Raw genomic sequence first — 15,349 nt, 5'->3', positions numbered from 1 at the left:
ATGTCGATGTTGATGGTGCGAGAACTAGATTTGATTGAGCAATTCCGGGATTTAAGTTTGGTATGTGAAGGCACTTCAAATAGTATCAAGTTAGGTATGTTAAAGCTGACAAGTGGAATTCTTGATGAGATCAGAGAAAAGCAGAAAGATGATGTGGGACTAGTTGACAAATTGACTTTAATTAACCAAGGGAAAGGAGATGAGTTCAGAATTGATGAGAATGGCATCTTGAGATTTGGCGACCGTGTTTGTGTTCCTGATGTTACTGAACTGAAGAAGAGTATCTTGGAAGAAGGACATCGTAGTGGATTGAGTATTCACCCTGGTGCTACTAAGATGTACCATGATTTGAAGAAGTTATTCTGGTGGCCTGGAATGAAAAAGGAGATAGCTGAATTTGTTTATTCTTGTCTGACTTGTCAGAAGTCAAAGATCGAACATCAGAAGCCGTATGGAACTATGCAACCTTTATTTATTCCTGAGTGGAAGTGGGATAGCATATCCATGGACTTTGTATCTGGATTGCCAAGAACAGCTAAGAACTATGAAGCCATTTGGGTTATTGTGGATAGATTGACGAAGTCTGCTCACTTCATACCGATGAGAATGGATTATTCGATGGAGAGGTTGGCACAGTTGTACATTGAGAAAATAGTAAGTTTGCATGGTATTCCTTCGAGCATAGTATCAGATAGAGATCCAAGATTTACGTCCAGATTTTGGGAAGGATTACAGAAGGCCTTGGGTACTAAATTGAGGTTGAGTTCTGCTTATCATCCACAGACTGATGGACAGACTGAAAGGACGATTCAATCATTGGAAGATCTATTGCGTGCTTGTGTATTGGAAAAAGGTGGTACATGGGATAGTTACTTGCCGTTGATTGAATTTACTTACAACAATAGCTACCATTCAAGTATTGGTATGGCTCCATTTGAAGCTTTGTATGGTAGAAGGTGTAGGACACCACTGTGTTGGTATGAATCTGGTGAAAGGGCAGTGATTGGACCAGAAATTGTTCAAGAGACGACGGAAAAGATTAAGATGATTCAGGAGAAGATGAAAGCTTCTCAGAGTCGTCAGAAGAGTTATCATGACAAGAGGCGGAGAACACTTGAATTTCAAGAAGGAGATCATGTGTTTCTGAGAGTAACTCCTACGACGGGTGTTGGTCGAGCACTGAAGTCAAGGAAGTTGACGCCGCGTTTCATTGGTCCGTTTCAGATTACAGAAAGAGTAGGAGAGGTTGCTTATCGTATTGCTTTACCAACGACACTTGCAAACCTACATGACGTATTCCATATATCACAATTGAGGAAATATATTGCGGATCCGTCTCATGTAATCCAGGCAGATGATGTGCAAGTGAGAGATAATATGACAGTTGAGGCGTTGCCTATGAGGATTGAAGATCGGAAGATAAAGCAACTACGTGGTAAAGAAATAGCTTTAGTCCGAGTAGCTTGGGGAGGAGCTGCAGGTGGAAATGTTACGTGGGAGCTGGAAAGTCAGATGAAAGACTCTTATCCCGAACTCTTCGTTTGAGGTATGTTTTCGAGGACGAAAACTCTTTTAGTGGGGGAGAGTTGTAACACCCCGTTAATTCTAGAGTATTAATTTAATTATTTTATTAATTAAATTATTAGAATTAATAATCTATGGGAATTATTTGGAAAATAATAAAAATATGGTGTTGGGCTGAGTGTGATAGTTAGTAGAAGGGGGGGTGTTAACTAAGCAAGCCCATTAAGAATATTTTATTTTATTTTTCATAAAATAAAGAAAATTGGGGAAGGAAGCAGTAGAAGCAGATTTTGGAACTGAAGAACACGTGAAAGTGAGAAGAGCCTGAAGGGAAGGAGAACTTCGAAGATTCGACTCTGAGGTAAGGGGGGATTCTTCGGGTTAGTGATCCTTATGCGATTGTAGGTAGTAGGATTGATTAGGATTATCGTTTAGTTCAATCGTACGTGTCGGGTTGGGAATTTTGTTAGGTTTTGATAATTCTTGTATGAATTGACATGATTCTATTGATACTTGTGATATATGATGTTAATACATGTCAATAACTTGTTTGGAATGTGTAATTGTGTGAAAAACAATGATAATTGTGTGCTATGTTCGTATGTACCTGGAATTGGGGTTATGGGATAGGGTAAAAGCTGTCAAATGGTGATTTTTGCTGTGCAGGTACGTAGGAACCGGTTCCCACGTGGGACGAACCGGTTCCCCCTTGTAAAAACAGAGAAGTATGGATTCTGGGCAGCTGGGAACCGGTTCCCATGTAGGGACAACCCGGTTCCCCATAGTAAAAATCCGAGGCGTGATTCTGGAGACTGCCAGGAACCGGTTCCCATGTAGGGACAACCCGGTTCCTGCAGCATTTTTCTAAAAATGTTTTATCTTTGAAAACTCATAACTTTTGATCCGAGTATCCGATTTATGTGCCGTTTTGGGTGTTGCGAAGCTAATGAGATGCTTTATCTGATGAAGTAATAATACGGGCAGTAGCCGACTTATTTATTTATTCAATTGAATTATTGTTGAATTGGTTTATGATGGCAATTAACATTAACGTGATGTGTATGTTATTGTGATGATGTGGTGTATGTATGTGAATGATTGAATGATGCTTATGCATGTCCATACTTGTTGTGATGTTATTGGAAAGAGGTAATAAGCGATGTTAAGCATCGGAATGATGACGATGTATGATGATGTAAGTATGTGTCATGTGTGCATTATTCATAAATCATTTGCATTGGAAGGCTAATTCCCATTGTGCGGAGATTAGCGGGAAGTCATCGTGTGCCCATGTGGGGTGTGAGCGATGAGGCAGTAGTCGTGTGCCCATGTGGGGTGTGAGCGACTAGAGGGCAGTATCAAAGAGAGAAGTCCTGTGATATGATTCACGAATTTTGGTACCACATGCATGAGTGTCAGTCCATTCATTGCATTATAACATGATATAATTGGTTGATTGTGTGGTGTGATAGATGATGTTTATACACTGATGCTTGCTTGTTATAATAATTCCAAATATATGTATGTTGAATGGATGATAGTTGCTATGAGATTTTATTGCTTATGATTGTATAATGGTTGTTAATTCGAATGAAACTCACCCTTACTTTGATGATTTCAGATTAAGGATGTAGCAGCGTTTTGATTGGGTGAAGATAGCTTATAGGCTAGCCCGTAGTTCGTGTCGAGTCATGCTCTGATTGTAACACTGGGATCGACTAGTCTTAGCGTTACTTGTTATACTTTGTTGCCTTTTGGCTATGGATTTATGTATGGAGTATTTATGTGGAGATGTTCCTAATACTGTTGGTTTTAAGTTCCGCTGTGCTAAACACCTGTTTGTTATTGGTTAATTTTTAATAAAAGCATGACAATCGACTTTGATGTTTTATTTATTTAATAATTGTAGCATCCTTGCTGTTTAATTACTCTGATTATATTATAATTCCGAGGGGGTTTAGAAGGGTGTTACATAGTTCATCCAATTCCTTCTTAGTCGTGGAATTCTTCGGCTCTAGATTCTAACACTTCTCCTTTAGGCCATCTTGCTCCCTAACAAGGTAACCAGAACCTAATACATCATCCTGATCAACAGCTACTATCGAAACCAAATATCCAGCCCCGAATAGGGTATGAGAAGCAACTATAGATAGACATCGCCTGTCAGCTGCAGTTATACTCTGAATAAAAGCTAGGTCTTCAAAGGCCATAATATTAGCAAATTCCTGTGGGGTGTTAGGTACCCGGGAAGGAAGAACGACATGGTGATGGAAAAAAAAAAGGAGTAAGAGAATCCAACTTAGCATCATCAAACAAATGAGTCTGTTTTGAAGCAACCCCCTCAACAGGAATGGAAGGGTAGTCACCTTGATTCCACTTGATAGGAGAAAGGGAGGGTGAAGGCTCGTCAACATAGATGTCAGCCTCCGTAGTAATCAGTCGTTCCATTTCCAAATTTATACCTGGGATAGTAGCCGCAACTATCACCTAGAAAGTAATTGTGGCTGACATCTGAACCACTAGAGTGAGAGTAGATGTAGTATCAGTAGTCTCCACAACTCGACCAGAGGAGTCGGTGGTAAGACCCTGGTCCTTGCCAAGCACGAGAAGCTTCTACATTTGATCCATGTTATATACAAAATACAAGTACACTCAAGAAAATTACCCCAATTGTTGGTAAAAGAGTCAAACTAAGGTACCTAGGGGTGAAGGAAGATCAATCCCTGATCCTGGGCATTATCCCGAGAGGTGCGGGTCACATAAGAGAGATAAAAAGAGCTCTAGAGAAGGTTTTCAAGATTTTTGCTTAGCACAGAGTTGAAACACCTTCTTATAAGTCCAAACTCCACAATGAAGTTGTAAGGGGGCAACTCTCAAGCGATTAATCACATGTTTTTCTTTTGGTCGTGACATAAGTTCCCAAATTTCATTTTTCTAAAATTTGTTGTTCTTCTTAATGATTGATCCATTTTGCTAAGGTTTATTCCACATAACTAGTGCATTCTCCAAACATAGTCTTGTCTGGTCAATGAATTTTATTAGTAGTATTGATTGTAGTTTCCCATCAGACATATCAAATTTGTTGTCGAATTATAAAAGTTAGTCGAGGATGTGTTGGTAGCTCTCAACAATGATTCTTTGTTTTCAAGTTATTGCGCCGAAGAGTGGATTGCATGCCTTATTTGTGAGTTATTTAACTATTCTAGATACGGTTAAGTACGGTGTACAAGGATGTTTATCTACTAAATTAAGAAATACATAAATACTACTTTATAAGGAGATAGAATTCATAAAATAGCGTGATTGATTGCTTAAATGTTTTAAATAATTTACAAATTATAATATTTATAGAGAAAACTATCCTACTAACCATAAAATTATGGCCTACAAAAATGATCCAGAATTGATGGTTTTATGTCTCTTACCAGTTCTTCCTCCCGAATTGAGACCAATTATGAAAATAGATGGCGGTAAACGTATGATTTCGGATATTAATGAACTCTATAGAAGAGTTCTCTATCGGAACAATACTCTTATTGATCTATTAACAACAAGTAGATCTACACCAGAGGAATTAGTAATGTGTCAAGAAAAAATGGTACAAGAAGTCGTGGATATACTTTTTGATAATGGAACCCGCGAACAACCAATGAGGGACGGTAATAATAAAGTTTACAAATCGTTTTCTGATATAATTGAGGGCAAAGAGAGAAGATTTCGAGAGACTCTTCTTAAAAAACGAATTGATTATTCGGGGCGTTCTGTTATTGTCGTAGGTCCATCACTTTCATTACATCGATGTGGATTGCCTTGCGAAATAGCAATAGAGCTATTTCAGACGTTTCTAACTTTGTGAGTAGTTTTCTTCAAATCTTGGTTGCATAAAATTCAATCTCATTGGTTAGTGACCCTATTAGCTTAGAAAATAGATTTAAAAAAGATTCAATTGACTTATATTCAATTATTATATTCGACTATGTTGATATTCGTCTAACTTGTTATCAACGGTTGATGGGGTCTGCCCTTCTAGTAATGATCTGTTTTGTCCATTTCTACTCACACATAACTTAGTTAACTGCTTCTTTTTTTTTGTGCTAACTTATTTATCATTTTTCAAGAGCATCTGTTTAGTACATCACCGCGCTTTGTGGGGTTCATCTTTCTGTGCTGGATTAGTCTGTCAAAAGCAACTTCGCAGTGCCATCATCATTATCATTATTTGGCATCCAATTCACTTCATATTATTATTTATAGTACAATGTATTATTCATCCATAAACACATTTCACTATCTTTCTATAAATAACTCTTCTTCTCATTTCACTTCATAAATCCTCCACACACTCTCTTAAATATCATTAACTTCCCAATGGCGTTCTCTAGAACCTTCATTGCCTCATCACTTCTCCTCTCACTTATCCTTTTCAATATAGTTGAAGCTCACCAGGTAGTAGTTTTGACTCTTGAGATTTTCTTTCAATATTGTATCCATATATTAAACATTTACCTAACTCTCATTTACTGTTTTTACCTTACAGATAAGCATCTATGAAGCTACATCACCATCCCCTCTTCCCCAAACAATAGGTAATAGTACTAATTTTTCTAACTTATTTTTATTATCTTTGACAAAAATAACTAATGGACCTAATTATTTAAAAACATTTATCATGGTGTGCAATGTATATAGATTGCAAGGTAGCATGTGGAGGAAGGTGCAAAGTATCATCAAGGCCAAACCTATGTAATAGAGCTTGTGGTAATTGTTGTGCGGTGTGCAAGTGTGTCCCTCCTGGCACTTCTGGAAACTTTGACTCATGTGCTTGTTATGCCAAACTCACCACTCGCAACCAAATTCGCAAGTGTCCTTGATTTTATTATATGGAGAGAAAGAGAAGTGAGATTGTAACATTTTCTTTGTTATTTTCTTTTTAATAATTTCATTACTATTAATTAAATTAGATGTGAGTTATCTATATTTAAATATGAGACATGCATAAGTTTCAATCGATAATAGACAATACTGTTTAGAGAAGAAACTATCAGGAATTATGCTTTTCTTTCTTCCGGACAAAGTGAATTTTTTTATTGTTGTATTTCTTTGACCATTATTATAAATAAATATTTTCTTTTTAAATTTATTAAAAAGTAGTCTATTTGGCCTTATTAATGATATACGTGTATCAATTAATATTTGTTTTATTTGTAAAATTGAAACGTTTATTCACACACAAAAAAATTTATGCGTCTATGACCGATCCAATCTTTTACGAGGTCTAAACCAAAAAATTATTTGTGATTTTTTATAAAAAAGAATTTTTTAAAAATTACTATATTTATAAAAAGAAATCAAAAATATTTTTTATAAAAATATATAATAAAACAAATACTTTTACAATATTCATTTGTTAAAAGACAAACTTACATATTTTTCATCCTATGTTATTTTTAGAATTTAATGGTAGTGTTTTTTCACTGGAAAACAATATTACACAGATCTAAATCGTATTTATTGATTTGATAGAATACACATTTTTTATTGGTTGACAGTATAAAAATACTTTACTTTCTCAAAGTCTTTTTTCTGTTATTTTTAAAGTTTGTCGTTAGCTTTATATATATATATATATATATATATATATATATATATATATATATATATATATATATATATATATATATATATATATATATATATATATATATATCTTAAACAAAAAAATCACAAAGTTTGTAATATTTTTAATAATTTAAAAAATTGTATGGAATTAGAATCGAGCTCTTGACCATAACTGAGCAAATTCACCTATACCATCAACAGAACAATGACAACTAAAATAAATTATTTTAAGCAAAATTAACTGCTCAGAGAAATTTGTTAGCAAATACATCGAACAAGAATAATAAGAAGATAAAGTGATGAATATACAAATAATATGTTTAACCAATTCGATCTAACTAGTCTACTCTAAGGAAGATTTCAACTCTCTAATTCATTATGCATCAAAAGTTATTACAAGATTTCATATGACTTGCAAGAAAATAGTCTTTCAAGTTTCTATGAACATCTCTTATCTTCTATTCAAGAGTATTTTAATATCTTTAACTTTCAATATATGAAACATATACAAACTTAATGTCTTTACAAGTGTTTCTCAATCAATTTTAATATCTTTAAACGTCTTTCTATACTAATGATTCTTCTTTTTGCCTCTCTAAGTTTCTCTCACCAGGATAGATCTTCAATGACTCTTAAAAGTCATTTGTTTACCACTCATACCAAGAAAAAGGTTAAAAGACGCATTTTAAAGTGCTTAAATGGGTGGAGAAATACTTTGCATTTTGCATAATCTCCATAACACATTGTGCTCCACCTAGACACATTATGTCTTGGATGCACTGCGTTTATGTCAAATGCACTACATTTTCGCGAATCCTCCAAAATTGGTTTTGAAGCCTAACACTACAATTCTCCACCTTGACTTTAAAGTCGATATGATGTCAATTTAACCATCAAGCATTTTATTCCTCTATTCAAATATTAAATCAATCTTCAACAAACTTTATCAAGTCCAAACAATTGTTAATTCTTGGTATCGGCACTTGCTTCCTCTTGTACTCAGCCACCCTTTCCTACTTAGGTAGTCTAGAAAATCTCATAAGTATGGTTCTTCATCAATGAATGTCTTTTACCACTTGCTGCCTTCAACTGTCTTTGACTCCTTTTGCTTTAGAATGCTTCCAAGGGTATGTTTGGATTGATGGAACATAACCAAGCGGAGAGGAATGAAGTGAATAGGAATGGAATATAGATCCAATTCCATTGTTTATAGATATTTTATTTAAAATGTCTCAATCTATTGTCTGCACCCCAAATTGTGTGGAATAGAAAATGGAGAATTTGATGGAATGGATTCCATCATGTTCCATTTCACTCCATCCATTATTTGCAAATTCAAAAATATAATTATTTGCCACATCATTCCAATTCATTCCATCCTATACCACCAATCCAAACATACGCTAAAGGTCTCTAGTTTCAAGTGTTGCAATTTTTCAGCCACATTAAAAGCATAACAACAATGGTCAACACAATGGTATCTTCGGGATGGTACATTTTCCTTCCCTACAATATTACGATTCAAATGATAATCATAATCCACTATAAATTTCTCCTCCCTATAACTAGAGTCAGGAGTCTTAACTTCTTCTTCATCCTTAGTTTCTCTAGCAGAAATATCCACCTCAAAGTAGATCTTATCCACCAAATTTTAAATATGTTAAAGGATGTGAAATATGTTAGCTATAAGGTCTAACACAAAGACTACTAGTCAATTTACTGCATCCAGTAATTAAACCTATGGTTTGAAATTTTAGATGCGGGTGTCACCGCAATCGGATCAAATTGCAATTGCGGTGTTAAATAAAACCACATGGAATTGTCGCATCATCGTCATATCGGACTACATCGCCACCATACTAGATCACATTGCAGGTACGGCAGACCGCATCACCGCCACAACAAGTTGACTAAATTTCAGAGAATGATGTCTTATCTTGGAAGATGGCAAATTTTTGAATCTGTGACACTAACCACAATTTAAAACCATGACATTAACCACAATATGTTTTTATACAAATTACTACTATTTGTTCATCAAATCAGGGGGAAACTTCTAACTATTTGTGTTCCAACAATCCTTATTAAATACTCTTATAACATCATCAATTTTCTATCATTAATCTGCCAATTTCAAATGTATAAACTACTCAACAAGTCAGAATTAGTTTGAATATGAAATTTAGTATTATAAATAAATAAACACTACTCAAGTTTCTCAAGAACATAATTCTCTAGAATTTATGAACAAGAACAACATTCTTAAACTTCTCAATAACAACATTCTTTATAAATATTCACACTATTTTATTAGAATTTAAGAACAAGAACAACAACATATAGCAATTAATCAGCCATTGTTCTTAAGCTTGTAGAACAGATCGGGGTTTGAGAAGAAAAAATAAATTAGGAACAATTAAGGGTTTGAGAAAGAGACTTATCGATGTGTGGTTATGGAAGGTTACAAATTTGAATTCCTTTTGATTGAAAAACTCATGTCTATTATTGGAAGCTAAGACACAGATGCCCTAAAATGAGAAGTACGTGAGCAAAAGAGATATAAATCAAAAACAACATACTGTTGAGAGAGAGAGAGAGAGAGAGAGAGAGAAATATGCGAGCACCGCCGGAACATTGAGAAGGAATGGTTTGTTTTGCCACCGGTATAGTGAAAAAGAAGGGTTTATTTCACCACCGAGAATGAGAAGGTAAGGTTCGTCGTAGAGAGAGAGAAAAGGAATTGGTTTTTTTGTGTGTGTCTATTTATGTGATATGAAGGAAAAACCCTCAATGACATCCACGATGAGAAAAGGTATATGAATAAAAAAATCAACAAGCTCATTAAAAATATGGAAAGAAGAAACCTCATATCATCGATGGCTTCAAGCGAGGATGATGATGATAAGCTGAACTAACTATTTCTTAGTTGCTTATGTTTTCCATCTCTTGCAATTTCTTTTATACTTTCAATTTCGAAAATTTCATTTCTATAATTTGAATTCCAAGTACTTTTCAACTAATGAATTATGTTTTCCTTTATATGTCTTAAATGCCCATGTTTGCATATTTATTTTATCGCAATGCTACTTTACACGCATTTTTTTATTTCGACAAAGGGAGAGAAGTATACTCCCAAGAGGAGTATAATATGCTTTCTATTTTATTATGGGAGATTTTTATTACTCCAAACGCATATGTGTTATTTCTCTTACCACCTCCCCTGAGAGATGCGTTGTAATCATAAAAAAGTGGGAGAATGTGGAGACTTCTTTTACAGGTGATATGGATTCATCAAGGACAATAACATTTGATGTTGACAACTAATGGTTAATAATGACAAGTAAATGTATAACAACAACTGAAGTTAATCGTATGCGGTTAAAGATGCAAATAAAACTATTAGGGTTTGATAAAGGACTTGACTATATGATGATGGCAAATAAACGAAATTTAACTCAAGCCTCCTCCTAAAGTAAAACAAGTGTTTATAAGAATGAGGTATCTGACAAAGACTTCGAGTTTATGGTTGCCCTACCTCGACCCGTCAGAGTGAACATATTGTAAAGCATAAGGGCATTAATCTCGTAAAAATATATGGCTAAAGCAAACACACATAAATTCATTTTCAAACTAATTTTTCTCAAGAAAAAATTTAAAAAATGCTTTGAAGTCGTTCCAAATGAGTTAGGAGTTGTCAAAATAGCTATGGGCAAAGTTTTTTTTCCTAATCAATTGGCATCTTAACCTAATCGATTGGCTCAATTCAAAATTGAGCCGTGAGTAATTAGGACAACATCTTAATGATGGGTAATTGGGTAAATATCTTTCTTTTCCATTTTGAGCTTCATAATTGATTACTTAGGATAAACAATCGATTGGAAATTTGCTTCAATCGATTGGACAGTCTTAAAAAGCCTTTAAATCATTTCCCTTTTTCGCACTTTACATTATACTATTTTAGTTTTTGCAGCTTAAACTAAAAAAATGTTTTCTAACTCTGGTTTTAAAAACCAAGTTTTTTCTGAAACACGCATTTCATCCCTTTTCTTGTGCTTGAAGGCATATGTCCAACAACTTGTATTAGGAGTGTTGAATGCTCATTTAAGTTGAGATTTGTGCCAAGCGGTAAAGGTTGGAACATATTGCTTAGATGTAGGACTCACAACCATGATCTAGCTAAGGATTTAGAGGGTTTTGATAATTTAATGACTACGAAGCATATGTATAAGGCAAGAATAACATATCGGTCTACTATAACAGGTCCATTCGAGGAAATGAAACATTTGTTGGCCCTAATTCATGATAAAAAATACATGTGTTGGACAAGAAACACGGAGGAATAGGGTGTTATTGCTGATATATTCTTGACACATCCCTTTTACTCGAGATTGAGTTTTGCTTCAAAATATATTGTCAATATTGAGCATCTACATAAGGCTCCCTTTTACTCGAGATTACACGGATTTGCCGCGAGACGGGATATACAACACATAACAAAGGAGTTGTAAAAGGTTAAAAGAGTTGGTGCTGATAAAGATGCATATGAATGCTTTCATTAGAATTCATTCATGTGTTTTGGAATAAATTAGACATTGAATAGTATGGAGTCATTGAAGAATAGAATGGGACACAATTGGACTTACGATGAAAGCGAAGAGTTAAAGAGGTATTTCAGCACCTTGAATATAATTAGCCAGAGGGAGATGAAGAAAAAAGTGTGTGAACATACATATCCATGCAGAACTGCTATGTGTCCACCACTAGTGAAGTACAAGCCAAAAAGGAGTTAAGAAGGGTAAAAAGGGAAAGAGAGTGATGTGCATCGTGATCCTTCACATTAGGAGTATGTTGATGCCTCATAGGGAAGTCAAACTTCCAAGACAACACCTAGTAAAGCGTCATCAAGTCAATCATCTATCAAGATTTTAAAACATCTTTACTTGTTTCAACCTTTTTTATTTGGAATGACTACATTCAAGATATGTGAAGGCTGATGAAAATTGTGGTTTCCGTGCTATTAAGATTTACCTAGATAGGGTGAAGATTCATGGTCCTTGGTTCAGACACAACTAGATGGTGAGGTTTATCAAAACAATCATTTTATTCCAAGATGTTCTATAACATAGTTTCATAAGTTAGGAGTTCATTACGAAACTTTGGCTTGGGTGTTCAAGATCATGAGAAATGAATGAAGATTCTTGATATGGGTTACCATTGCCTCCCATCATTGACCGTTAAAGAGAGAATTGTAGTGATGGTGCAAGAACATGTGAAAATATATGCGGGATTTATAAGGCATTAGAAAGAAGAAGTCAGGAAGTCAACACAATTTGTATATATATATATATATATATATATATATATATATATATATATATATATATATATATATATATATATATATATATATATATATATTGTTTTATAGTTAAGATTATAGTGATATTTTTGTAAGTTGTATTTATGTTATGGTAATGTAATATGCTAATTTCCATATAATGCAATGCTAAGTTAAAATTTCAACATAATTCATTTCGATATAAAATAGACGAAACAACCCAAAATAATGAGCTAAGACCAACACTAATAACTCCTCAGAAACTCTCTACAATAAGTCTCTCACTCAATCTAATTATGATTTTGCCATCTCTTCTTCTTTTCCTCGCTAAACACAACAAATAAACTAAAATAACCAAATAACTCTATTGTCCTATCGCATTAAAAAAAATATCGACCACACCCGTACACATATCAAACTTTTTGAAATATTTGGTCACTAAAAATTATAACCATATCAGAATTTTTAAAATATCAGGTATGTATTATACTTTTTACCATATACTTTAAAAATGAGATAAAAATTTATAGCTTTATATCAAATTTTTTGAAATATGCAATAAAAATGCATAAAAAGTGAATTGTTCTGAATATTTCTAAAAATTGAATATAAATTTATAAATTTGATACCAACAATTTTTAAAATTCGATAAAAATACATGTATTATATGAAAAAATTGATATTTTAGAAAAATATATAGTCAAAATTCATAAATTGAATAGAAAATATTACTTGAAAAATGTCCAAAATATATTAGAGATATTATGATAAAATTGTTGAATAGGTAAGGGTGTGATAATCAATTTGGCGGATGTCAGGTAGATTTTTCCAAAATCAGGCCTAAATCAAACCCTATAAGCCCATTATTCGAAAACTGTATCATAACGGCTAGTTCATTGTAAATTGTTTTTGTTCTCCAACGGTCATATTTTATGCTATCTACGCTCTTTTATAAACTCCACTTTTTGCCCTAAAATCTCATCTTCCTTTTTCTTCCTACAATCAATCTTGCGCTCAAATCTCGCTCTGTGTACTTTTACTACTGTCAATCAATTTTCAACCATGGAGACTCCTTCATCAACCACAAGAAGAGTCACAAGATCACAAGCTATCGCCTTGTCTGCTTCCAACACCAACAACATTCCACTTTCTTCGAGTAAGTGATCAAATTTCTTTCATCCAAATATTGATTTTCGAAAATGGGTTTTGAATTTTGATCAATTTCAAGTGTAATGATATTCCGATGATGGGTTTCAGTTGTTTTCATGTTTGATGATCTTTCTTTCATAAAAATCGGATTTTTAGAAATGGGTTTTGATTATTATCGTTTTCTTGATTCAGGGAAGATCGATGATTCTGAGAAGAGCCTGTCGAAATCAAGACAAAGAAAGGGGCAAGTGCAACAACAAGATCGGTGTGCGCTGATCGACATATCGAATGATTCTCCGATCGTTGGGCTTGCGAATGGTGAGATCGAGACTCCGTTGTCGAGTATTGCGAAACAGCGGGGAAGCCGAATGAAGAAGACTCCTGGTTCTGGTGAAGCTTTATTGAGGGGTCAGGTGAAGACTCTTCTGCAGAAAGTTGAAGAGGAAGCTGAGATTTCAAAACTCACAATGGAAACTCGTCCTTTTCTTGGATTTGTTAACTCTCCAATGCATCTTCTTGCACCAACTCCTGCAAATACCCCTCAAATCCCCAACGTCAACAACACTGCTGCTGGATTCTCAGAGTTCTCACCTTCTTCTGTTGTCCAAGAACATCTCATTCCTCAGGTTTGTCTCAGTGTTGGTGTTATGTTTCTGATGTCCATGCTTCATAGGTTTAGTTTGATCTAATTTTGTACTTCAATTTTGTTGATAGGTGGTGAATGGAGAAGCTGTTGGCAAGAATGAAGAGAAGATTGAATCTGAGAAGAGTGTGTTGAGTCCAGTGCTGTTGGATTTCTCAGACAAATCTGAGGTGACAGAAGATTCTAAGATGGGGTCGACAGAAGATGATGGTGATTCCATTTGGTCGATTCAAGTGAATGCAAGTACACATGATGATGAAGATGAAGATGAGGAAATAGGTGAAGTTGAATATGATGAGGAGGAGGAGGATGATTACTATGAAGGTGTTGATGAAGAGGAAGAGTATGATGATGATGGAGGGCTGTTACTTGATGAACTATGTGAGGGTTTGAGCAACATTGGAATGAATGAAAAGGTTGTTCCGAAATTTGCTGGGAAACATACTAGGTTTGTGTATGGTAGTGATGATGAAGATGAGATTGTGGAAGAGGTTGTTGAAGAAAATGCTGGTTCAAATTCTGAGGTGCTGCATTTGAAAGGATTGCCAACTCCAAAAGGGAAGCACATCCGTTTTGAGGAAGAGGAAGAAAATTGATTTGTGAATTGTGGTTTTTTTGTGTTTTGTTGTTGATTGGTTGTCTCTCTTTTGACACCTGTTTTTGGTTTTTGATTCTTTTAATCAGAATGGAGCTAGTGATAGGACCATAAATATGTGTGGTTGAACTGAAAGCTCTAATAAAAATTGTTTGTTTCATTACTTTGAAATTGATGAATTTGGTTCAGTTACAAATTGTTGTACTTTCTTTCATGAATTGTTGTTACTTTCATTACTTTTAAATCATAGAGTACAAGATCGATTGTGAACGTTTGGAAGTAGAAAAAAGAATGTGCAAGAGGACTTAACCGATACTTAAAAAGCAAGCATATAAAAAATTAACGTGTTCTAACATGACATAACATGAAAAGCGATATATTTCCCTTTTCATCGTCACCTGCGGTATTGGGACATTTCATCATTTTGACAATATTTGGCACTTGATCTTGTATTGATCCTTATTAACCAAACCCTCCACCC

General features: G+C 34.4%; 3 protein-coding genes across 4 annotated transcripts; all 3 read left to right on the top strand.

Annotated features, from left to right (window-relative positions):
- Window positions 1–4,903: 4,903 nt before the first annotated feature.
- LOC131644806 (DNA-directed RNA polymerase subunit beta'-like) lies at window positions 4,904–5,380 on the top strand. Its single transcript, XM_058915398.1, has one exon. It carries the CDS (start codon window positions 4,904–4,906, stop codon window positions 5,378–5,380), a length of 477 nt encoding a protein of 158 aa, XP_058771381.1.
- A 319-nt stretch (window positions 5,381–5,699) lies between these two features.
- Window positions 5,700–6,481, top strand: LOC131608717 (gibberellin-regulated protein 11-like). Of its 2 annotated transcripts, none has more exons than XM_058880237.1 (3): window positions 5,700–5,973; window positions 6,062–6,110; window positions 6,214–6,481. In XM_058880237.1, the coding sequence occupies exons 1-3, from the start codon at window positions 5,893–5,895 to the stop codon at window positions 6,393–6,395; spliced, it is 312 nt and encodes a 103-aa protein (XP_058736220.1). In that variant the 5' UTR covers window positions 5,700–5,892; the 3' UTR covers window positions 6,396–6,481. The 2 variants fall into 2 exon arrangements, with proteins under 2 accessions (XP_058736220.1, XP_058736229.1); XM_058880246.1 differs by having other exon boundaries at window positions 5,722–5,970.
- Window positions 6,482–13,462: 6,981 nt separating this feature from the next.
- Window positions 13,463–15,039, top strand: LOC131608708 (uncharacterized). Its single transcript, XM_058880225.1, has 3 exons — window positions 13,463–13,637; window positions 13,823–14,256; window positions 14,345–15,039. The coding sequence occupies exons 1-3, from the start codon at window positions 13,544–13,546 to the stop codon at window positions 14,867–14,869; spliced, it is 1,053 nt and encodes a 350-aa protein (XP_058736208.1). The 5' UTR covers window positions 13,463–13,543; the 3' UTR covers window positions 14,870–15,039.
- The last annotated feature ends 310 nt before the right edge of the window (window positions 15,040–15,349 follow it).

Source organism: Vicia villosa, linkage group LG1, assembly GCF_029867415.1.
Source record: "Vicia villosa cultivar HV-30 ecotype Madison, WI linkage group LG1, Vvil1.0, whole genome shotgun sequence".
NCBI lineage: Eukaryota > Viridiplantae > Streptophyta > Magnoliopsida > Fabales > Fabaceae > Vicia > Vicia villosa.
This window is presented reverse-complemented; position numbering and strand designations above follow the sequence as displayed.